Here is a 25,777-nt window from a genome sequence, read left to right as displayed (position 1 = left end):
AGACATCAATGAAGTGCCAACCCCTGCTAATGTGACAGAAGGCTGCAGTTTTTTGGGATTATAAACTACTGCAGGTGTTTTATCAAGGACCTTACCACTTTGACACAGCCTTTGTGAGATTTTACAAAGTCCTCGACCCCATGGTCCTGGGAACCCACTCAGGAGAATGGGTTTCAGGCCACCAAGGATGCACTTTCAGCTGACATGACGCTGCGCTACTTCGACCCATGACAAGAAACCACGATTGCTGTGGATGCTGGCCCCAGAGTGCTGGGCGCTGTATTGATGCAAAAGCTGGAGGACGAAGAATGGGCTCTGGTGGTATATGCCAGCATGTTTCTCACCAAGATGGAGCAGCAATACTCCCAAATGGAAAAAGGCCATTTCCGTTCATTGGGGATGCAGGCATTTCCACCTGTTTAAGGACATCCTTTTACGGTCACCACTGACCCTAAACCACTCATCCCGCTTTTCAATGGCACCGCATCCAAACCACCCCCACAAACAGAGAAGTGGATGCTCCAGCTCCAGGACCACAACTGGTGGGTTGAATACTGCCCAGGGGCACACAGCCCTGCTGATTATCTATCTTGGCACCCTTGAGCTGCCACAATGACAGAAGAAGATGATGCTCAGGAAACTGAGGAGTATGTGAAGTGTGTGGTGGAGAGGTCTCGCCCCTGGCCTATCTCCCTGGACACCATTAGGCAAGCGACTGGAGAAGATGAGTGCCTGCAAAAAGGCCGTTGTTGACATGAAAGCCCATCAGTGCCACCTGGTACAAAAATAGTGACACCACCTGTAGGAGGCTGGCCCTCTATGCAGTGTGGAAAACTAGGCACACTATGCAACCACACGTTAGTTTCCAGAGGTAAAAATCAAATCACCTAATGCTCCAGTTTTTATGATAGCTGGTCGAGCAGTTAGGCTAATCCAGGAGATGTGGTAAGCATTTGTTTTACACACCAAATCAATCATGCACCACACAGTCGCACTGAATAACTCAAGACCAGAATTTATAAAAATACTTCAGACTTTTAAATACATTTTAAGACCAAGATTTTTAAGATACGTTAAGAACTTTTTGTGATATGATTTTTCAAAGTTTTAATTAAGTTAGAATTTCTGTGCGTAATTACGCACCATTGCAGTCAATGCACAGTCACCTTTAAAAATGCATTAAAAATCTCACAGTTGAGTTACTAGTCTCTTCTTTTGCAGGATGGTCGAAGAAGGCAGGGGCACACTGTGCCAACTGGAGAGCCTTGGCCGGCTCCCGGTGTTGGCGGGAGCAGTGCGGGGAAGTCTCTTGGCACAGGGCCACTTGGAGGTGCCACCTGGAAGAGGGCCTGGTTTGCAAATCAAAGGTTGGTGCCTTGGGGACTCCTTGGGTTGTAGAGGTCGCAAGGGGTTAGGGACCCAAGGCACACAGCAGATTTCACGATGGAGTGCCCAGAGCTGCCGGATGCATGGTGAGTTGGAGGTCTTGGAAGCTTTGTGCACCGGGATCCTTTGGAGCTGGAGATGAGTCTTTTGAGGGCTGCTTACAGGACAACGGGGGCACTCTGGCAGGAGGTCTGGGGTTTTCCTGAAGTCCTTTGACTCTGTCGTCCTCCTGATCTTTTTTCAGCTCTAAGGGAGCTGGTTTTTTGGTTGTCTGATGTCAGCTGACCAGTACCCATGGTACTGGTGTAACTCGGCTATTGGAGGGGGCAGTGCCACCAAACGTGGCACACTTGTAGGTCACGTCCGGGCGGTTATTGGTGTGTCGTCCGGTCTGGCTGTGACTTCCGATCGCAGAGATATCAGCTGGTCGGTGAGTGACCCTCACTGGTTCGTTGGTTCCTTTCAGGTTTCTTTGCTTCTCTGACTGGTACCTCCACTCAGGAGGGAGATCACAGGCTATTTACGATGCCTGGAGGTCCTCTGGGTCGTTTGAGGTCGGTCCAGTGGTCAGCTAGTCCGCACCAGCAATTGGCGGGACTCTGGTGCAGCAAGCAGGGGTATTGGAGCCTCTTCTGGTGCAGCAGGTCATCTGTTCTCATCTCTGTTATTTGGTGCTGTCTTCTTTTCTTCCTGATGAATCTAAATTCTTGGTCTAGAGGAGCGCACTAAATACTAAATTTAGTGAGTGTTTTAGGGGGAACCTGGTATTGTCCAATGGGACACTTACCCTTGGGTGGCTACACCCACTACAGTGACCACTTCCTGTGGGAAAGGTCACTACCCTAAACCTCATTGGCTATGTTCCTGCTATCCAACACAGAGGTAAATGAAATGGGGGCGCGCGCCTGCAAGCCCTTTGGGGTGCTGCATGCTCAATGAGACCCCAAGTCCTACACTTTGTGAGGTTTCCCACCTTTGCTCCTGCCAAGAGTGGGGCTGACAAAGGGGGAAGCCCTCTGCTGCTAGACGCAGGCCTTGGGGCTCGAGTTTCAAGGACGATAGCCCTTTGAAGCTCACCTCCAGGGGAGTGCACATTCCTCAGGGAGGGCATGTTAGCTCCTCCACCGAAGAAGGACATTGTCTTACAAACCAGAGAGACAGGGCTCTCCCCCAAGGTTTGTATATTGGCAGTCTGGAGGTGGCAGGCTGGATGGAACCAGTCAGAAACCGTGCCATTTAGGTTAGCTTTTGCAGGGGGCACCTCTAAGGTGTCCCCGGAGTACATTCAGGGTTAAATCCAATGATGGTGCCAGTTTAGATTTTTCATCCTGAGCTGTTTGATACCAAAAAACCCAGGGTGCAGAGTGGCCATCATGTAGCTGGAGAACTCATGTTTGACCAGTACCCAGTACATGTACTTAAAATGGCTGCTCTGTTCACTCACTATGTCCCAGTTTTGGCAAGTACACAGTGGGGGCATATTGCTCATGCAGTTATTCCCTCACATATAGTATGGTGCATCTCTGCCTTAGTGCTGGAAGGCCTGCTAGAGGGGTGACTTATCCATAACATATGCAGTGTAGGATGGACAGGGCACACAGGGAGTGTGCAATGTCTAGTTTGTCTTTTTAGGTTTGCCCCAGAACACTCAGTATGCACTGGCAGTGCTGGGTGCATCTGGGTGCAGGGCCCTAGAGGGTGGCACAATCAGTGCTGCTGCCCTAATATCCCATTCCCTGGGTACATGTGTACCTATTTACTAGGGTCTTACAGTGATATTTAACAGTGTAATCAACTGTGCCAAGCATCACAACCAATTTAGGGAAAGAGCTCTGGCCCAGGAAACCTGGTTAGCACTACACCTTCTAGGACACATCAACATCAGGCAAAAAGTGGGGGGCTAACAATGCAAAGAGAGGCCTCCTCTCACACCACTTCACAATACAATCTGGAAAGTTCTTTACCATATGCGCCAAGAACTCACAGTTGATCAGGATGGGTGCCTCCTGCAAGGACGCCGTTTGGTAATTCCCACCAGTCTTACTGAGCAGGCCATTCTACTTGCCTGTGCTGGACACCAGGGCATGATGAAAACCAAAAGCCAGTTACGATCCATAGTATGGTTTCCACTGATGATTGAAAAGGTGGCAGCCAAGATAAAGTTCTGCCTCTGGTGCCAAGCTGCCGGAGAGCCATGTGCACCTGCCCCAGTAGAGACCGAGAAGAAACCAAACCAACCCTTGATCTCCACCAGCTCAAACTTCGGGAGTCTCCCAGATGGGAGACACACAATGGTTGTAATTCATGACTATTCCAGATACCCAAAGGTGGAGATAGTGGGCTCATTAACAACCTGTGAGATTATCCCCAAGATAGAGAAAATACTGGCCACCATGGATTGTTCAAGGATCTCAAGACTCACAACAGTCCACCATTCTATGGTCATGAACTGGCCGATTATCTGAGGTTTATAGGTATATCTCACCGAAAAATCACTCCTAAGTGGCCCCAAGCAAATGGAGAGGTAGAGAGATTTATGAGGACACTAAAAAAGGTCATACAGATTGCCTCCACAAGCCAGGTGGTCCCAAAACCAGCCATATATGTGTTCCTTTGTAATCATCATCTAACTCCACACTCAACAGCCGGGCGATCCCCAAACCACATCTCCAGGGGGCACGTTGCATCTGATTTGATTCCTCATCATCTGTTGTGGACAACCAGCCCCCTGAATGATCATCAGATTTAGGACTGGCAAAGGAGATTCAATGAAAAGGCCAGTCGCCCCCGGAGAGCAAAAGCATCTGACTTAAAGGTCAGGGATATGGTCCTCATCAAGGACCGGTTCCCTGGTAACCATTTGAGCGTCACCCATGGATCATTGTCTGGCGTCAAGGGACTTTGGTTGTCGCATGCCGGGGTCCTGAAGAAGAAACATTGCAGCTTTCAAACTGTTTAATCCTCAATCTCCGATGCCAGAAAGAGTCTGGTGGAGTGGATCATTGCCAGAGGTGTCGGATCCAAGATCAGAGGTTGGACTGTCTGATCTACTGCCACCTTCCCTCTGAATAGTGGCACAGAAACTCAGGAAGAGAGCATCAAAATGGGTCCAGTGAGTAACAGAATTGAGGCACCCGATACAAAGCAACCCCCTGCCGTCTGTAAGACTGAGAGATCACCTCATTTGACAGACTATGGTAGACCCTGAAATGAAAGGTAAATGCGTTTGTGTGATGTTGAGATTGGAGGCTCCCCAATGAGTAGCACATGAGGTGAGAACTGTTCTCAAAGGTTTCTGCTGCACATTTGTGCATATATATATATATATATATATATATATATTATATATATATATATATATATATATATACACATGTATGTTGTTTTTTTGTGTTGTTGGTGAACTATGTCATGACAGTTTGAACACTTACTTCTGTTAAAATTTTGGAGGAATGTAATGTCGCACCCGTGACGTAACAAGGCAGCGAGCACTACCTTGTTAAATGATGTGCCCGGGTTTCCTTGGTCACCCCATGCATGTATAATTTTGTGTGCAAACCCTTTGTATGTTGTGATGGCTATAGCATAAATGTAAGAGGGGTTGGCGGGCGTGGAGAAGTAAGTAGTGGCATGCCTGGCTGACCCTGCCCTAATATAACATTTCCATGTACTGTCCTTATTTATCTTAAATATTGTGTAGGCCTTATTATGGTCGCCTACACGACAACCTCCAGTTCTGACATGCAAGTGGAAGATTCTCCTGTCTGCTTGACCTCAATGGGGGCACCGAAAGATAATTTGGATGCCTGTTTTGAAAGTTGGTGGTAAATGTTCAAAAAGAGACCAACTGAACTTCCTCTGTCTTGAGCATGGATTGAGCGCTGTTTATGGCAGGGTTCCATATCGCTTACTGATATGGTTCTTTAAGTTACAGAGATTGTCTGTAAATATGCTTCAGTCCATGCTTCACAAAGAAATTCTGCTTCACGTTTCGTTTAGTAGGGGCGTGGCTAACCCAGCCAAGATGGCGGGCATATAATTCAGTAGCTCCGTCGGGTCCTGTCAATGATCCTGTGACATAGACCCTCCCTGGGGGCCAGCAGTGTTGAACGCGCAGGAGGGGTCGGTCAGACCCGGTGGGGAGCCGCGGGGCCGGATCTGAAGGCTCTGGAGCGGTCCCACGCAGTGCGTTGGAGTCGACCTCGCTAAGGAACTGGGTGCTGCCCTAAAGCCACGTGCCCGATGGAGACATTGAGAGGCTGTGAGGTTCAGCGGGGGATGCCCGTGTGCTGCCGGACCCTGAAGAGGTGTTGCGGGGTGAGGGGGCGAGGGGAGCCCGATTCGAGCCTCTACGGACCCGGCACCCCCCTGCAGAGCCGCGAGCAAGAGAATGGAGTTACGTCCCCGTGCGATCCCAGCGAGGAGACTGCGGCCGGGTGTTGGAACCCGGGCGCGCGGCGCAAGCGGCGGCCAGGGGCGGTGAGCCGGACACGCATTAGAGAAGGTGAGAGGAGCGAGAGAGGCTACTTGTGCCCCCCCAGAAGCAAGGGGGCGACGAATGAAAGTACAGAGAGTCCTCCCCCACCCCTTCACCGCTTGTGGGCCCATAACTCCTTCATGAATCCATGAGTTGGCCTGGGACTCTGGGGAAAGGAGAACCCGATGAGGCACTGCAGTAGATAGGAGTGGAGCGGGTGGTGGCAGCGCGAAGCCAGCGAGGGAGCTGAGGAGACATGGGGAGCAGTGCATAGCGGCCGGAGCCATTGTGGGCCAGAGAGGGTGCCCTCGGGGTACTGGGCCCCCTGCGTCAACTCTCTGTGCATCGCCTTGTTTCTCCCATCGCATGCTGAGAGGGGTGAGCACGGTTAGCACCCAAGTAGAACCGGCTCGGTATAGCAGGTACACGGAGAGTGCTGCGGGGGGCTATGCTCGGCAGAGGGGGCCCCCACCGGACCAGTGAGCTGTGGCTCCGACACTGCGGCTCATGCTGGAGTGCACCCAGACTGGGGCCGACGAGCGTTGGAGACATTTAAGAGAGAGGCCACTTCCTAGTTAGACATTTAGTATACAATGCTGCATACCCCTGATGACCTCTAGGAGCCGGACTAAGAGCAAAGTAATGAGCCGTAAAACCCCAAGTGAACGCAACAGGGGGAATATGGAGGACCTCACGCAACCCAGAGTGCAGGCTACGCTGGATAAGATCCTGGGTGCAATAGAGGACACCAAAGCAACTTTACAGCACAACATCAATCAAGTTGCAGTGGAGGTGGGTCTGCTGAGGGCAGATCACCAAAAACTGACGAACAGAGTGAGGGAGGCGGAGAATACTCTGGCGGAGCTAACACCGAAACAGGTGGACCTGGCAGCCACTGTAGAAAATCTAACTGACCAACTTCAGCGCCTAGAGCGCAGGGCAGAAGAAGTGGAAGGGAGAAGCCGCAGGAACAATATACGAGTGGTAGGTCTTCCGGAAGGTGCGTAAGGAACAAACATGGTTGAGTTCCTGGAGGAGTGGCTGTGTACGGTGGTAGCGCCGGAACACCTGACCCCGTTCTTCACCTTAGAGCGGGCACATCGGGTGCCCTCGAGACCTCTGCCGCCAGGGAGACCACCCCGTGTGGTGGTGGCTAAGCTGATGTGTTACAAGGACAGAGGTGCTTTGCTCCAGAGGGCCATGGAGGCATGACCCTTCCGGGTGGCAAATGGTGAGGTGACACTATTCCCGGACTTCACGATTGATGTCCAAATCAAACGGTCCTCGTTCCTGGCTGTGTAGAGGGCCCTCAGAGAAGAAGGGATTCAGTACTCACTTCTTTTCCCAGCCAGATTGAGGGTGATCGTTGATGATAAAACCACATTCTTCCAGAGTCCTGAAGAGGTATGGGAATGGCTGGAGGCGCGCAGAGTAGAGGGAAGACATCGTAATAGGAACAACCAAGCAAAGCGGGGAGATTGCGGAGGCCAGTGGAGACAGCAGAACAGAAATCGCCCACAAACTGGACCAACTGGGGCCCACAAAGAGTTGGCAAAAAAAGCGGCTTTGGAGGCGGCGGCAACCATGAGCAGGGAGGCATCCTCACCAGAGGGTAGCGGGAGAGACACGGACCGCGCATCGGTGTCCTCTGCGGATGGTTCCGGCTGCTCAGATCTCACCCCGAAGGTGACCCCACAAACTGCGGATGAGCTGGTCTGAGTGAAGCAATAGCCTGGCCCTGAGGTGAGGAGAACAGTGCAGATCGGAGGTTCGGACGGGCACAGAACCACTCCCCCATCGGTTTCTCGCCCACTCGGTGGAGAATGGCAATAACGCTAGCTAACTTGTTGACTAAGTTGCACTGTTGCATTGCTTTTTGGGCAACCCACAGTTGGAAGGGTGCCCTGGGGATGGGGAGTTGGGATTTACAGTTTTATGCTTTGATGGTGATGTGGGAGATGGGAGTCGTTTGTACAAAAGTACCGCAAGTGGATGAGTGGGAGCGAAGTTCCGGGGAAGGCCGGGAGGTCCGTTTTGCCATAGGTGCATCAGCATGGCAGATTATAATTTCCTAACATGGAACATAAGGGGGATGGGATCACCCGTTAAAAGACAGAGTGCTGTCCTACCTGAAGAGACGGGGTATACTTGTGGCTATGATGCAGGAGACCCACCTCACTGCTGGTGATGCTGACAAGCTGAGGCGTAGATGGAGACGGCAAGTGTTTGCTACTAAGTTTTCTGCTAATGCTAGAGGAGCATTGGTGTGGGTCAGGGCTGGAGTCCCCTTTGAGGCTGTTTCTATTGACATAGACCAAGAGGGCAGATTTGTGATCGTGGAAGGGAAGCTTCATGGAACCCCGATTGTTCTGAGTGGTGTATATGCCCCTAATCAGGATCAGATCCCCTTTATGCAGCGCCTATCGAGTCACCTTACCCGCCAGCAGGGAGGGGAGTTGTTGATTGGGGGGACTTTAATAGCATAATGGTTATAGACCTGGACCGCTCCACTCCACTGCTGGTAGGCGCAGTAACGCACAAGATAGCTAAAAATCTGAGGGAGTGGATGCAAGCCTGGTGTCTAGTAGAAGTCTGGCGTAGCCAGCACCCAGAGGACAGGGACTACTCCTATTACTCGAATCTGCACCGGGTGCACACTAGGATAGACAGGGTGGTATGCTCCTCCAGCGTAGCACAGGGAATGATTCACTCAGAATATTTAGGGCGCACCCTTTCGGACCATAATTCCCTGATGCTTATCTGGAGGGCGTCTGAAGATAGACCCCCTATACCAATGTGGAGATTGGCCCCAGCTGCACTGGAAGATCAGGCATACAGAGAGGCGCTCCGCTCTTACCTGGCAGACCATATTAATACTAATAAGGGATCCGCGTCGACCAGACACGTGGAGTGGGAAGCACTCAAGGTGGCAACGAGAGGTTACTGTCTGGGACAGACGGTAGGAATTAGGCGCACGCTGGAGCGGGAACTATTCAGATTAGAGAAGATCATACATGAGGGGGAAACAGGGGGGAGAGGAGAGATGTTGGAGCGAGTTGTGTATGAGGAAGCAAAGAGATCCCACTCCCAGATTGAGGAACAGCTGAGATGCCATAGTGTAGCCTCAATACAGGCAGAAATGGGCAGATCTGGTGAGATGTTAGCATGGTTGGTGAGACCACAGGAGGGGGGACACCCATAATGAGTATACGTGATAGGAGGGGGAAGAGCAGATATAAACCGGGTGCCATTAATGACGCTTTTAGAGATAATCACACTTTTCTTTATAGGAGTCCGGACATGTCTGGGACCGAATCTTTAGATGCTTATCTATGTCCGCTACCTCTGAAAATATTGGCATATGAGGAGAGGGATAGATTGGGAGGGCCGGTTACATTAGAGGAGGTCCAAGAGGCCATTACACAACTAGCTGCGGGGAAGACGCTGGGGACGGACTGCCTCCTAATGGACTTTTATAAGAAGTATTCGGTCCTGCTGACCCCACAGCTGGTGGAAATGTAAATGGAGGCATTTCGGCTGGGTCTCCTGCCCGACTCGCTGAGAGAGGCCTTGGTAGTCCCCCTGCCCAAGATGGACTCTGGGGAGGTATCGGTAGCCGACTTCCGTCCACTGTCAATGTTGGCCAATCAACTACTCCAACATATACCCACACTGGTGCACGAGGACCAAAACAGGTTTGTCCCAGCACGCAGCACTTCGCTGAACCTCAGGCGCCTTTTTGCCATTTTACATATGCCACGAGAGGAGAAGCCTCCTGCAGCGATGCTCCTAGCGATAGACATTGAGAAGGCCTTCGACTCGCTTAGGTGGGATTATTTGAGGACGGTGATGCTCCGGATGGGGCTGGGGAAGGCATGGTACAATGGGTGGACTTACTGTATGCAGCTCCCCTGGCGAGAGTAAGGACGGGCAGGACAGTATCAGAGGCTTATCCCATATGCAGGGATACCCGTTATCCCCATTATTATTTGCTTTGGCTATTGAACCGCTGGCTGCCCTGCTACGGATGGAAGGCGGAGGCAGAGGAGTGGAACGGGGACGGGCTAAATATAATATCTCACTCTACGCCGACGATATCTTAATCTATTTTAGGACTGGTGAGACGGGGCTGCCGTGGACTTTGACCAGGCTGGACCATTTTGGAGGTTTCTCGGGGCTACGCCTCAATAGGGGTAAAACCTTTGTGTTTACCCTGACGAAGGGAAGTGAGCGTCCCTCCTCCTGTCCGGAGGACGTGGTGTGGGCCCCTCACACTTTCAAGTACCTGGGCATACAGGTGTTCCATGACCTGAAGGACTTGCGCGAGGGTAACATAGGCAGGGCGCTCCGCTCGCTCCGAGCATCTGTAGGGTTCTGGAGGTCACTTAAGTTATCCATAATGGCCAGAATATCATTATCTAAAATGATTATGCTACCCCGCCTTCTTTACTACTTCACCAACCTACCGGTGTTGATACCCTCGACGTGGTTCCAGGAGTTGAATACCCTGCTCAGGGACCTCATCTGGGATGGGGGTCGCAGGCGCACCGTGCTTTCAGTCCTCTGTAGACCGACCCTCGCAGGGGGTCTGGGAGCCCCAGATTTTGAATTCTATTACCTGGCATCCCAAATGCAGTGGATCTCCAGATGGTGTGCGGGGAGGGTCACCTGGACAGGTGTACTGCTAATGGTGAGAAGAGCAGAGATCGTATCATAGTACAAATGATAAATTGGCGAGTGGAGGCCCAGGAGGAAAGTGTCCTCACGAAGGTGGCCTTATCTTGTTGGAAGAGATGCTCACGGCATGTAGGAGTGGGATTGGCTTCTTCTCTGGCGCTGCCACTGTCGGTGCTGACGCGGGGTACCGCAGATGGGGCCTTGATAGGCTCCAGGCTGGGGGTCTGGACGAGGGATGAGGTGGGGACCCTGTGCGACCTCAAGGACGGTGTACTCAGTCCTTTCACTGACATGGTTGACAAAAGCGGAGTACCGGGCGGACAGTTCCTATTATACCAAAATCTGACACATAATATAAAGGAGCATTGGGGCACAATCAACGCAGAGCCTGACACACACGGGGTCTTGCACCTCTTGCTAACCGCAGGAGTAGACTACCACCTGGTCACTAAACTATACAAGGCCCAAAGTGAAAGCACACTAGACCCATTACAATCACTGAGGGAGAGATGGGAAAAGACACTGAGTAGAGACTTGACTGATGCGGAGTGGCGGAAGGTTTTGGCATATCCGCGGTTGGTCTTGCAAAACACACGCCTACGGTACATCCAATATAATGATATCCACTGGGCATACCTCACCCCACACCGGTTGACCATTATATACGGAGGCAACCCTAAAGTATTTCCTAGGTGCGGTGGACCTGACGCAGACTTAGACCACATGGTGTGGCACTGCCCTGAGCTCCACCAATGTTGGAAAGCAGTGTTGGCCGACCTGGAGGGACTCCTAGATACCGCATTGGTCTTGGCCCCATCTGTGTGTCTGCTGGGTTTGTGCCCGGGGCCGGCCCCTAGGAGGATGGACGGCCGTTTCCTTGACTTGGCATTGGTGCTCTTTAGGAGATGAATCACTATGGGTTGGAGGTTGTCCAGGTGCCCCACCCTTGGGGACTGGAGGCGAGACTTGACGAGATGGGAAAGGCTGAATTACAGGTGTTGAAACGGGAGGAGGCACGGGGTTGCACCAGACACCCATTGCTCCACTGTGGGAGGAGGTGCTGATCAAGTGGGAGCGGCCGGAGCGAGAAGTGGGAACCCCCCCCCCCTAGAGGGGTTGGGGGAAGCTGCAGAACAAGAAGAGAGGGTAATGGAGGTAGAAGAGACACAATGACCTTAACATCAGTCGGACAGAAAGGGTTTGGCCCCAACACTTTACCTGCATAGGAGATAGGAATGTAGCGGACAGGTTCGGCCGGCCTTGGCTGATGCTGACTGAGAGGGCACAGGGACAAAACAACTTAATAATCTGAGGGATACTCCACCCCCCCAGACGGAAAAAAAAAAAAAAAGACACACACAAAATGCCGCAGAGATAGTGTGCAGGCCTAGCCCCCCCCGACAGACCTGTTGAAACGCCCCCACGCAGCTAGCATTTGTCCACCCCACATCTCACCATCATGTTTATAGTTTGGTTAGAAATAGGCATAGACTATTACGTAGTCAAGAGATGGGTAACACGGTATATGACAAAAGGGAGCACCCACGCCATATCCAGACCAAACGCAGAACCAAAAACATGGAGGCTGGATGCTGATCTAGACTAAGTGCTCTTCAATGATAAATTGATGGCTGTATCTGGATATTGTAAACGCTGATATATATGGATAAGATAAGAGTATGTCAATGCCATAAATTGATCTGACTTTGTATAACAGTAAAATGTTAATAAAAACAATTACAAAAAAATAAAGTTTTGTTTAGTAACATTTAATATCTGGAATTCTCGAAGCTGTGGCTTGACATATTTTGCAACTAAGATACTGCCTTGCAGCATTTTAAAACCAAAAGCTGATTTTGCCACTAAGGCTGATTGTTGATGGGTATCCACCAGGGTGTCATATGTCAATACTTACAGCAGGGATACTGAGATATTTGCAGTTAGGGGTTCATTGGAGAACACAAGTGCTCTTTAGTCGCTTTAGATTTGGGCTCAGAGATAGTTGCATTCTCTTCTTGTGAAGGTATCAGTTGTAAGCTCTGCTGTCAGTGCCCAGAAACTGTTGAACATGACTTAAGTGGCTACTATCAATGTTAGAGTCAGAACAGTCTCATCTTGCATAGACATATTCTCTTGGAATGAAATTCTCATGCCTGTCATGTCTGCAAGAGGACAGTTCGTCATACAGATATTTTAAAAGCTGTTTTGTTAAAATGTGAAGAGTGTTTGTACAAATTACTTGCTTTATGGCTTAAACTGCATCTATGACTTAGTTGAAAATTGATTCAAAGGAATGTATAACAGTTGTTTCACAATCATTAATGCATGTCAACTCAATTTTGGTATGGTCTGTATCCTATAATTTGTAGTTACTGTTTTATCAGAAGGTCTTCTTGCCTACTCCCACAAATCCCAAAATAGCTGGCAGTTATTAGACTATGGAATCTGGTGACCTCATTACCCAGCAAAGGCCTACACTCCTTTCCTGGGAGAGTGTCAGTGTTTAAAGGGACTCTAGGATCCTGTTTAATCTAGAATGTCACAAAGATAGGGGTAGGATTACTACAGAGGGCATTATCGTTATCATGTAGGTGCTCGCCCTGGAAGAATCATTAGAAATAATGGACCTGTGAGAACAGCTTAGCAGCCTCTGCCACTCTCCTCAACACATAAATTGTATTGAGAAAATATCTGTTGAGCCGATGGATGTTACTGAAACTCCCACAAATATTTGGATGAAATAATTGATCCTGTGGAATAGACTTGCGTCCCTCCTGTGATGCCTATGGCACTTTGAGGTGGTAGGGATTGTTTGAAAACTCCCCTGGTCACAGCCGTACACTGCACAAATAACCCAGAGTGTATTAACAATTGGGGTTTGCAGAGCCAGACTGATGAACCAAAAGCAGCCCTAGCAAAAATGTTCAAACCAGAATGCTCCCTTCATCTCCTTGCACTATCTCTCTCTTTCTATCCATCTATTATCTCTCTGTCTTCTCTTTTCTCCTCTCTCTCTCTTCTTCCTCTCTGATCGCTTTCTCTCTACCGTCTCCATCCCTCCTTCTCTCTTTGCCTTGAAGCCTTGATGTCAGGGGCTGGGTAAAGCGAGAGAGGAACCACAGCAGCCCTAGGATTTCACAACTGGCCTCCAATGTTTCCAGCCTACTGGGAAAATGCCTTGTGGAATAAAAGGCCTGTCTGGCCCTGAGGGCGTGGACTAACCTAAAATTGCACAAAGGGCTGGGTATGGACTAACAGTGAACCGTCACACCAAATGCAGACTCTCCTAAAGTGGTTGGATTTGAATACCCCAAAATGTGGTAGTCAAAAGGGATGTTAGCATTTTCCAGAAGCGGTGTAGACTGTGGCTGAGATGGGGTCCAAAACAGATGTGGTCACCAGATTCCGACCATAGAGCAGGGCTTAAACCATAAAGGGATAGGCATGCTTGCCTTTTTGTGTGCCCATTGAAATTAGGGGAGTACTCAGCTCTTGTGAGGTGTAATAGCCCATAGCTAATTAATGACAGGGGATAAGACCCGAGGACTACGTTTTTTTTTACAAGATTGTTTTGCCCCTTATATGAGTATGGACGGGGGTGGGGTAGTTTCTAAGGGACTGAGGAAGTGGACATAAGTTGGTCCTATTATAATGACCTCTAGTTTGTGCCTAGGAGCAAGTGGCACAATGAGTGAGCAGAGAACAGCCATCAATTTTTAAAGAGCATAGCTCTCAACTTCAATACGTTTCTTTCTAGATGCAGTTTCAAGGATTGTGCCTGTGAATACTTTCTAGCAGCTCGGACACACAGCCCCATCTCTGTCCTAAATTACTTTGAAGTGCTCATCAATCAACAAATAGTTGGCAGTCTTGTTTTGCTTGCAGTTTTGGTTTTAGTGATGACTGTTTGAAATTTCCACCTTTAGACAGTGTAACCAGGCAATTTTATTGCCCATACAAAAACCATCTCGATCTGCGTTTATTACTGTGGGCCTTGTTTTACTTGGACCCCAAATTGAGACCATAGAGAAAGCAATGTTTCTTTCTGCTAATTGTTTATATTGATCAGAGAGGTTCAGAAGCTTGCAAGCAAATTCTTCCCAATGGAGCATAAGAAAAAGGCACTGAAAGATTAAAAAATAGTACAGCTAAATAGCATTATAGAGGCCATGCTCTACAGTTTTTCTTCTGATCAATTCAGGACCTGTTCTAGGGTGGTGTGACCGGGGCAGCTGCAACTGGCAGTGATCTTGTTTGTGGGGGGTGAGGCATATTTAGAAATAGCACCTGCTGCAGAGTTCCTTGTGTCCAGCAGTTTTCAGGAAACAATAAAAATGTCAAGATAGCTCTGGTGGTTAATGTTCCTGCTGGAGAGAGTTTGAGTTTTGTCTGTTGGCAGTTTCCGCTCATGATAATGTAGCTCCGAAGGATAGTATGTCTGCTCCAAAAATTACATGTACCATACAGAACAGAGAACTGTATTTGAAAGGGGAAGCTCAGTGTCTTACTGCTTTTGTCACAGAGATCATTTTGTTACTTGCAGTTCATAAGTTACAATCCTAATATAGCACAATGAGCTATGAACTGTTATCAAAGAGCTGCAGGCAAACTGCATGGTATAGGTTACAATATTATGTTTTCCCCCCAGTCCTCTATTATACTAATGTTGATAAAAGGGGTTACTTTGGGTAGAAAAACATTCTTATAAGTAAAGCCAACCAATGTGGTATGTTTTAAATCCTGAGTTTGTGCTTCTCCAGACCAAAATCTCTTAAAATATACTGCTTACTGATATGCATGATGTGATTGCTACACCTTGTAATCCTCATTGTTTTATGTAACATTTCCTATAGACCAGTGGTTCCCAACCTTTTGACTTCTGTGGACCCCCACTTTATGATTACTGGAATCCGGGGACCCCCACTGAATCGTTATTGGAGTCCGGGGACCCCCCACTAAGTCATTACTGAAAGCTGGGGACCTAATCTGTTAATATACTTTAAGTGTTTAAGCCGTCGCGGACCCTCTGAGGATGCTTCGCGGACCCCCAGGGGTCCCCGGACCACCGGTTGGGAACCTCTGCTAAAGTCTGATTTGCACATGTATGATTCATTGGCTCTGTATAATGTGTGTGTTATAAAGTTCTCTGACACCCTTCACTTTGTATGAGTAGCACCATAATACAAATTAAATGCATGTGAGAGAGGGGCTTTGTAGACATGAGGGGCACTGGTGGAAAGAGGTCCTGAGAGAATTCGTGAAGAAGGAGGTTTTGGGGGGCACCAACAAGGATTGTCCCACTGAGCACCACTAATGCTAACGCCGTCCCTGGATTAGTGTACCACTAGAGAAGGGTATCTAAACTCTCTCCTGGTAACTATTGCCGTTGGTCTCTCTCTGGCCTATCCTTGTCATGGCAGCTTCTTTATTTAGCAACAGTTTGTCCTTGGGTTCACTTGTTCACCACAGTCTCTCACCTCGTCTTGTTACACCGAGGTAAAATATTTACTGTGACTGCTTTTATATGCTCAGTGTAGTAGCAATTGCTCTCTATCTCTGATTTCCCATTACTGTTGCAGTAATCTGTATTTCCACTCTACATTTATCGGTTTCTTTTACTGATTATTGTATTCCATAAAGTAGGAGTATAATATGGCTCCTCAGCAAAATAAGAACCAGAAGGCAAATGTGAATCAGTTAACCACACAATATCCATTGATCGATTTCAGTAATGATGATGTTTCTGAAACACATACCAGTAATAGTTCAGATGAGGAAGAATGTGTCCTGGTTGCATCCTTAGAAGTGGATCAGCAGGGTCCCTATGTAAATGCCAAAGTGATGGGACATGATGTTTCATTCCTAGTCAACACTGGAGCAACGCGTTCCATTGTCAGAACCGCACAAGTTCTAGATGTGCCTTTGTCAGGAGGAAAAGTACAGGTGGTAGGAGTAGCAAGTCAGCATTTGACAAACCCGATTACAGAACATACTCCAGGTAAAATAGGGTCTTTTGAAGATTTGCACTAATTTGTGGTTTGCAATTCAAGTCCTGTGAGTCTATTAGGATGTGACCTATTATGCAAAATAAATTGTTCTACCAGTTGCAGTCACAAAGGAATAGAAATCCAGACAAATAGTGATGATGAGATGCCCAGCAAAATTGATGAGATCAATCCTCTCATTTCATTATTCCCAATGATGACAGTTAATGTTTTGCCTGAAGAATTACAGGGAACAGTGACGGTGAAGGTTTGGGATTTTTCAGTAAAAGATACTGGACTAATCAGAGGCCAGTTAAAATAACAGTGAAGTCAAATGCTGTGTTTCCCATGATCCCTCAGTATAATATGGCCCCAGAAGTAATTGCATGAATTACCCCTGCAATTTATAACTTTGTTGAGCAGGGAGTTTTGAAGGAAGTCATGGGAAGTCCATGTAATTCTTCTATCACAGGACTGCAGAAGCCCAATGGAAAATACCACATAGTCAAAGATTTGAGAAAAGTGAGCAAGATTGTCGTTCCATTTTGTTCTCTGTCAAGCCCAGGCTCTGAGAATGCCAGATTATAATAAATGCTTTTCATTGTTTTGTCATGAACGTGATGGTTGTGAACTTTTGGTTTTCACGCAGTTACAAGGAGGGGTCAACAGACCAGTGACTTACTTTTCTGCAACACTTGATCCCATAGCTGCTGCTTTGCCTGCCTTTTTAAAATCTGTTTCAGCTGTTGGTGTAAGCTTGGGACAGTGTAGAGGCATTGTCTTTGGTCATCTTTTGACTGTTTTTGTTCCATGCTCCGTGGAGGATCTTTTGACCAGAACCAAAACCCAGTTTTTGACCTATGCACTTTTGACCCACTTTGAGTCCTTGATTTTAGGCTCTCCCATTGTAAATATTAAAGGATGCACTGTTTAAACCCGCCAACACTATTACAAGTGGTTAGTGAAAATATAAAATGAAATGGAATGTGACTGTCTTAATGAGACGGAGCTATGCACCAGACCTACACCCAATATTTAAGATACCCCATTAGATGAAAATGACTATGTCATGTTTGTTGATGGCTCCTGTCTGAGAGATAATGAAGGAATTATGAGAGCTGGGCATGCAGTCTGCACAGTCTCATGAGTGATAGAAGCTTTGTGACTTCAAGGAGTAGTTCCAGCCCAAGTAGCCGAATTGGTGGCTCTTACTAGAAAATGCTACACCTCAGAACCGCTCAAAGTGACCATTTTCACTGATAGTCAATATAGGTTTGGTGTGGTTCACGACTTCGGACAGTTGTGGTACCAGTGAGGTTTTATGACGGCTTCAGAATCGCCAATCTGAAATGGTGAAATAATTTAGAAATTGTTGAAAGCATTACAGTTACCAGTGAAAATTGCAGTTGTGAAATATGCAGCTCATCAAAAGTCAATTATATCTTGTTGGGCAAAGCCTATGCTGATCCAGTAGCCAGATACTGTGCGCTACATCGCACATCCTTTAGTGAGGAATGGAGTGATGGAAGCAGCACCAATGAGACAAACCAAAGTTTTCTGATGACAGCAATTGACACCTGAGAAGAGGCTAAGAGATTACAAGAGGAAATTACTTAAGTGGAATGGAGTCTGGACAGAGAGATGAGGATGATGTTTGGGTTTCAAATTAAGGAAAAGCAGTGTTGCTAAATAGTGTGCTGCCTTCAATGGCAAGGTTTTACCCTTGGCAGGTGCACTGTGGAAGAGATGCAATGATCAAGACATTGAAACAGACATGGTATAACCCTAGATTCAGAAGCGGTGTGTCGCAGATATGTAACATGTCAGCAGATGACCATAGGGAAACGCACTGTGGTTAATTTGAGTCATATAGGTAGATCAGAACAGAATGCAGCTAGATTTCATTGAGATGCCTGCATGCAATGAAAGTACGTCTTGGTGATAGTGTGTGTGTTACCCAACACGCAGAGATGATAGCCTCATTGTTGCGAACCTGTTATTAAGAGAGTTGATTCCACGGTTCAGCTTCCCGACTTCTTTGGAATCAGATCGAGGATCTCATTTTAATAACAAGATTATCAAACTGGTGTGTGCAGCATTACGGAATGAGCAAGGTTTGCACTGCAGTTACAGACCAGAGGCATCTGGATTGGTTGTGCAGATGAATGGAACTTTGAAGTCCAGATTGGCAAAGGTGTGTGCTTCTACAACATGAAAATGGCCTGATGCATTGTCACTTCTCCTGATGAGCATGTGTAGCACCCCTGACAGGAAGACTGGATTGTCACCACACAAGATTCTCGTGGGATGTGCCATGAGACTGCCAGTCGTGCCTGCAAATGCACATGTGAACATAACAGATGACTTAGTGCTGGGTCACTGCAAAGGACTAACTGATGTGGTTTGCTCCTTGTCTCATGAGGTGGAAGAAGCAACAGCTCAAGTGGCACAGGAGCAGTGTCACGACTTGAGGTTGGGGATTGGGTGCTTGTCAAAAAGCACATAAGAAAGACTTGCTTAGAGCTGGGTGGAAACGGCCTTACCAAGTTATTCTGGTAACTACAACAGCTGTGAAGTGTGCTGGTCTTCCGAACTGGGGTCATACGAGCCACACACGCAAAGGTCCATGTCCTCTTGAAAATACAGTGCCTGTTCCTCTAGGGTCAGAATCGGAGAGTGAAGGGACCCAGGTTAGCCAAACTGTAAGGACCGGACAGGTGGCTGCTGCAGAGCCTGCGCAAACTGGTGAAAGTCTGAGCGCATCAAATACTTTTGGAGGTGCAGGGGCCAAGGTGCAGGAGAAACAAGTCAAAGTCAGATGGTTCCTGCTAGCTCAGCAAATGTTGCAGTACCAGTAGTACATGAAATGCAATGAGAAGACCAGTGGCCCACAAACGGTCCAGAACCAGTTGCAGATGTGCTTCCAATGATTGCTGAAGTAGCGGACGCAGCTGAAGAATCAGATCAAAGTGACGGTGAAAACAGTGCAACAAGGAAAGCAAAGAGATAAAGAGTGCCACGCCGCAGTTACTCAGCACCTGAAGGGACTTACTTTACTGCAAATGAATGGGAGAACAAATTTGTGGCCTTTTATTTTGACTTTGCACATTCAGCTTAACATTCTGGAACTTGAAATTGCATTAGAGCTGAATCTTGAAATAACCTTGCCAATTGATACACAGAGTCATCATTTGCTGGGAGTGCTAATAAGTGATTACCATATTGTAATTTATTAAATACATTTCCTTTTGAACTCTTTTGAGAACTCTTGTTGATAAACTTGATAACATTTTTTGAAGATCAAGAACTATTAAGAATAAGTGCAAAAAGACTGTGAATTATTTTGAATTTTGATTTTACTTTGCTCATGGTAAGATTATTTTTTAGAGACGCTTGACATTTATAATTTTGTTTTTCATTTTTGAATTTGGTATTTTTTGTCTGTTTTTAGATAAGTCATGAATCCGGATCAGGGTAAACGGAGTAATTGTAAATCTGTGTGTAATGGGTTAGCAATAATGGGTGTGATTGTGAGTATATTAGTAATTGCTGGATTGAGTGTGTCTTGAAAGACAAGTTAGAGAGCACAGTTACACCAGTGTATGGAGAAACACATTCAAAGCAAGATCAATTGTATGAGGTTGAAAGATTGCTTTATCTTCACAACTCAAAGGAAGATTTGTCATCTAATGTATACTCATCTGAACAGGAAGGAATTACATACCATAGTCTGCCTTTAACTTATGGTATTAGCTGTAGCTTTTTCTTAACACGTTTCTATGATCAAGACTATAGTCAATATTTCTACTCTGACTACGACTTGGTCATTTCCTTTGTGCCTATTAATCAGCATTTGAGTAACATTGATAAGGCAAAGATCATTGACATAGTGGTATGTTTCTTTGAACCAATACTAACCTTTGGCACTGCTCATGCTCACAAAAATAACATGGCATGCATTTTCATACAAGGAGAGAAGGATTTCATAAATCAGATAGATGACAGAAGAAAGGCAATAAAAATATAGAATAGAAAAGGGAATCGTTTTATAGCATTGGCAGAAAGATGCTACACATCTTTCATGTGGTGATACACAAGGTCATTTAGCTTTTGATTAGCAACATGTATGGAAGCTATATATATTTACAGGCCGCAGTCGAAGACTGATAATAAATTTATAGGGACTAGTGAATGTAGACATGTGTTTTTGTTTAAGAGTACTTGGACTTTTATGCTAAACAGAGAAGTTCCAGCCATACCAGGTGTTGATTTCATTTTTGGAAAAAAATGCCTATTACAACCTGCTTAAAGGCTGGTATGGTACATGTTATTTAGGGGTAGTTTTTGCTGAAAATCTACCATGTGGAAGATTCTGACAAAAAGAAAATATAATCCCAGGGCGAAGAGAGGAGCTAATGAAGGAGAGATTGCAGGTGACATTTCTGGTGCAGTGATTCCATCTATTGGTGTGATTCTGAATGACTTCAAGATAAGAAAGTTGTCAACTATTTTAGATAAGATGTGAACTGATTATGCAGGTGCTATGCTGTTAGTGGACACGGAAATGGTTGCCATGAGATCAATGGTTTTGCATAATCGTATTGCGTTTGACATCTTATTGGCAAAAGAAGGCAAGTGTGCAAAGTTTTACAGGTGCAACATTGTTGCACGTACATACCTGATAACAGCAAGGAGATAAGGAGATTCATATTAAACATGACAAACCTGAAACATGACCTAAAAGATCTGAAAGAGATAAATGTCTGTGAATCTATAGGTAAAAAGGATTTTCGAATGTTGCTTCTTGGTTTGGAGATTTAGGAAAGGAAATTGTGAGAATGATCGTGAAACCTTCATTGATTGTGACTGTGTGCATTATCATTGCACTTGGACTTTACAAAGAATATCATTCTTGGAAGAAACAAAGAGCTAAGAATTAACAGAGGAGGGAAGAAATTGAAATGTAGAAAATGAGGAGCAGCTATTATAAGAACCTGAAAAGATTTGAACATTTTAGAAGACAAAGGCCTTTAAGTTATCGAAAAACTAGGTTTTGTGTTGTCTCATTGTAAATGAGAGTGTCCTTTTTATGACGGCATAAATTGCTGTCAGAGGAGGGATTGTTAGAGTAAAATATTTACTAATACATTAGTTGCACAGAAGTCGGCACTAGGCGACTTTATATTTGCATTTAAAGGCCTAACAGAGTTGAATTAACATGTAATGTAAAGTGTGCACGTTTGAATTATGGTGGACTTTGTGCCTACTCACGTTGAGCACCTGGTTTACAAGGGCAGATGTTGTGCCGAACTGCATTTATTAAATGCTAACCTAATTTATGACAGTGTTTGAGAATAATGAATCAATAGAATGAATTATGATTAGAAAATAATTATGAGTTATGTTGATTTATGTGAGTTATTGGTTTAAAGTTACACGTGCAGAAATATAAATGGCATCTCAGTCCTATTTAGTGTAATTTGTTAACAAAGATTGCATTAATTATTGAAAATGCTTTGCATGTTTAATGATGAATTATAATATTAATGAATTGGTGCACAATAATGTATTTGTTTTTAATAATTTTGATTAATGTGTTTGAAAAATCTTGTGTTTGCATAACTAGGCCTGTAACTTGATATTCACAGCATTAATGAAAAAGCTGAATCATTTATTTCCCGTAAACCTGAATTTTTCCGTCAGACTATTTCATGTGTTTAGTAAAGAGTTCTATTGTGTTGTGTGTAAGCTCATTCTGCACTAGCCTTGCATTGTTGCAACACTAGAACATGAGGACTGGAAAGTAAAGCAGTACCATTGTCAAATGTTCACTCCTATGTGAAAGGAGAAAACTGTTGTGAGCCATGGGAAGATTTTGGCTTGTATCAACTAGTGTACAGAGCTGCTAGTTACTACTGGTGTCACACAGAAGGAGAGATGACTTCACAAGTACCCTGAGAGAATCTGGAGAAGTTTCAAATTTAATGGGTGTTCTAAATTTCATTGGACATTTGTCATTTTACAAAATATGATTCTACAGAGTGGACCAATCAAATTGCATTGCACATTTCTATATAGGTAGAGACTTTTTAAAGTTTTAGACAGTCCCTCTTTGCCTCTTATGATATTCAGTCTTCACCTTGTGAAAATCCTTCTTATATTGCCAAGTTGCCCCTTTGAATTTGATTGCTACCTTGTCCCATGCCTGTTCCTGATATGAAGCTCGTGTTCTGCATTTCTCCTGATGACGTTCCTGGTGCACTCTGCTGGATCTGACGTATTTTGTTGCTGTATCTAACCTGAATGCTGTTTTCGGGAAAGATATAAAATTGCAATTTTATTTGTTCCTTTGCATTATTTTAATTAGGTTAGCATGCTGACACCTATTTTCCTTTTATTAGTTAGACTAATCTAATCCGAGATAGATGATTTTTTCTCAAATGATTTCCTTCTTTTCCTTTGCTTTTTGCTGCTTGTGTTAGTCCCTCTCCACACGTGCTTGTCCTTATTTGTGATAGCAATAGTGACAACCACCCCCATAACTTTTTATGTATTGATCTTTGAATTCGGAAATTGCCTGATGTCAATGTCAAATGATTTAAAATATGTTTCTGTTGCACAAATATTATCATTGCTTGTTTGCGTAATTTTGCTGGAATGTTTGATAGTATTGATGTTGAGTAGATTTGATTGAATGTGTTTGGTATTACCACACTCTTCACTTGGTCCAAGGATCTCATCGACATAGGTGCAACTGTTTTCTAATACTGACCTATAGGAGAAAACTTATTCTCACCTCTCACTCTTCCTCTACTATTTCTCCTCTACTCAATCCACACTTGTGACTCGCTCACCCATATTTCTCCCTCTCTTACAGATCTTTTGCCTCCTACTTCAATGGCGGTGGAAAATGTGGAGGAGCAAGGTGTCTCCATCTCGTGGCAGCCTCCAAAGGACAGCACTGGGCAGGAGGTGCTTGACGGCTATGCAGTAACATACATCTCATTTGATGGCACTTTTCGGAGGACAGACTTCGTAGACGGGAGCCGCTCTTCGCACCATCTGCGGGCATTGGCAGCGGGCAGGGCCTACAATATCTCCCTCTTCTCCGTCAAGCGCAATGTGAACAATAAAAATGACATCAGCCGACCCATTACCCTTGTCACACGCACACGTAAGTATGCCAAATTATATGTTTGCACTGACCAATCAGTGTTTGCACAGACCAAAAATAAATATTCGTGGGACAGATTAGTCCAAAAAACACAGTGGTCGATCAGTGCAAGTGTTTTTTATGCCTGTCACTTGGTGGAAATATTTTTTCACTGGCTTCTCCATCCACATTTCTGGTGCATGGTCTCCGTGTACCAGAGCAAATATATGACATCTAGCCAAGGAAGTGCAAGCAAACGGGCCTTAAAAACTTGCGAGCTCATACATGGGCCCATCTGATTAAATAGATTTTTTTGAAAAAAAATTGAATGATGAGATGTTACTCTAAGTAAACGAAAGTAATTGCCACCATAATTAAGAAGTGCCCTCTCAAAATAGGATGCAGTATTTATATTTTTGAGTAGCGGAATTTAAAGGCCATAGCCCCAGAGTGACAACGCCATTTCATCATACCTTTAGTATCAACAGTGCCCATCATCACTCGAGCTGCGCTCTCAGACAGACGGGTGTTGTGATTGATAACAGTGCTTGGCTTTATCGATTTTTCACCTCCAATAAAGTAAGCATTCCAGTCCAAATCCAGCGAATAGTGCTTGCTGTTCGACTAACCACGTTCACAGACTTATGGGTAGTTGGCACCAACTCATCATCAGGTTGCTAGGACATCTTCATCATTCATAATACCACATGTATGGTGTCATTCACAGCACTCACCTCTCTGCTTTCCGGCTTGTTCGCCTAGAGTACTGAGCAGCACTTAGCTGCATTGCAAACCCTGACTAGTTTGCGTCACAGATGTGCTAAGAGACCTTGTTAGTGCACTAGAGAACAATTTCAGGTAAATTCACGAGTTGTGTCCTCTAATTGGGTGTGAGGTTCATTTAACATGCAATTGCTGCCACAATCACCTATGAAGCACTTCTTTCACTCATGACTGTATTTATTTAGCAGCACTTGTAGCTCTTGTCAGTAAGTGTCAATGTGAAGGCATAGTTGCAATCCTTAAATCTGTGCCATATTATTGAAATTAGTTGGGCGTCGTCCTACTAAGCATTGACTCTTACATCCTTTCTCATCCTGTCAGGGCCACGTCCTGTTGATGTACTCCAGGTACACAACACCACAGCTGACTCCATTGTGGTAAAATGGAGGTTGAACAAGGTGACGCACTCAACTGTCAGCAGGATCCGGGTAACCATCCACCATCCAGGTGACGAAGAGGACCGCCATGGGGACGTACAACCCAGCACTAACAAATACACATTCTGGTGAGGAGTGGGGCCAGCACACCAGGAGAACTAATGGGCTAATTCTGTTTTAGAGTAATGTTTAATTTGTACCAGAATCGTCATTCCAAGTTGTGCTATACTTGCCCATGCATTTATTGGGTATGTTCACCATCTTTGCTCACAAGAGTTTGGCATATTAAATTGGGCAAGAATCTTGTTGGCAAAAATCACAAAATTAAATGTTTTGCATTCTAGCATGCTTTCCGTTATACGCAGATCAGAATTTCATGCAGTTTGGTGACAAGATCCTTGCCAAGATTTACCTACAATAAATCTGTGGTCAAGTCATGCAGGTTATACAATTTGTTTATAGTCAAAATAGCACACATACAGTTTATGCATGTGTAAATATTACCTGACTTGGAGTCCCGTTTCAGGCGCAAACAGGAGTTTGCACTCAAAACTATATTAGCTCCACAGTTGTTATCAGGGTCAGAGAAGAGATAGAGAGAAAGGCAAAGTTGCAAGCTTGAGTAAGAGTTTGCCGGACGGGTTACTCGATAACAACCGTGATGGATATCCCGTCCACCTTATTACAAATGCATTGTAGCCTAAGACGCTTGTAATAAGGCATCCACCAATCTCTAAATCAGGCTCAAGGTTGTTCGCATAACTTGTGTATTCAAAGGTTACGGTATGAAAGAGAACAAGGAGAAATGAGTGCTGGAAGATCAAAAAGATGCATCATATGATAGACATTTGGCGGTACAGGTACATCCAGTCCCCCTCACTCCGAACTCATGACATTTGCAGTATCCGCCGCAAAATATACCACTGGCCATTGACACTTC

General features: G+C 45.7%; 1 protein-coding gene across 1 annotated transcript in view; it reads left to right on the top strand.

Moving 5' to 3' along the window:
- The window catches only part of SNED1 (sushi, nidogen and EGF like domains 1), a 2,603,997-nt gene that overhangs the window by 1,705,474 nt on the left and 872,746 nt on the right, over positions 1–25,777 (top strand). The window contains exons 20-21 of the mRNA XM_069213662.1: positions 23,402–23,698; positions 24,782–24,965. Of these exons, the coding sequence (XP_069069763.1) occupies positions 23,402–23,698; positions 24,782–24,965 (481 nt within the window). The remainder of the gene's footprint in view (positions 1–23,401; positions 23,699–24,781; positions 24,966–25,777) is intronic.

This window comes from Pleurodeles waltl, chromosome 11, assembly GCF_031143425.1.
Source record: "Pleurodeles waltl isolate 20211129_DDA chromosome 11, aPleWal1.hap1.20221129, whole genome shotgun sequence".
Classification (NCBI taxonomy): domain Eukaryota; kingdom Metazoa; phylum Chordata; class Amphibia; order Caudata; family Salamandridae; genus Pleurodeles; species Pleurodeles waltl.
Note: the sequence above shows the minus strand (reverse complement) of the source record. Positions and strands in the feature narration are given on the sequence as shown.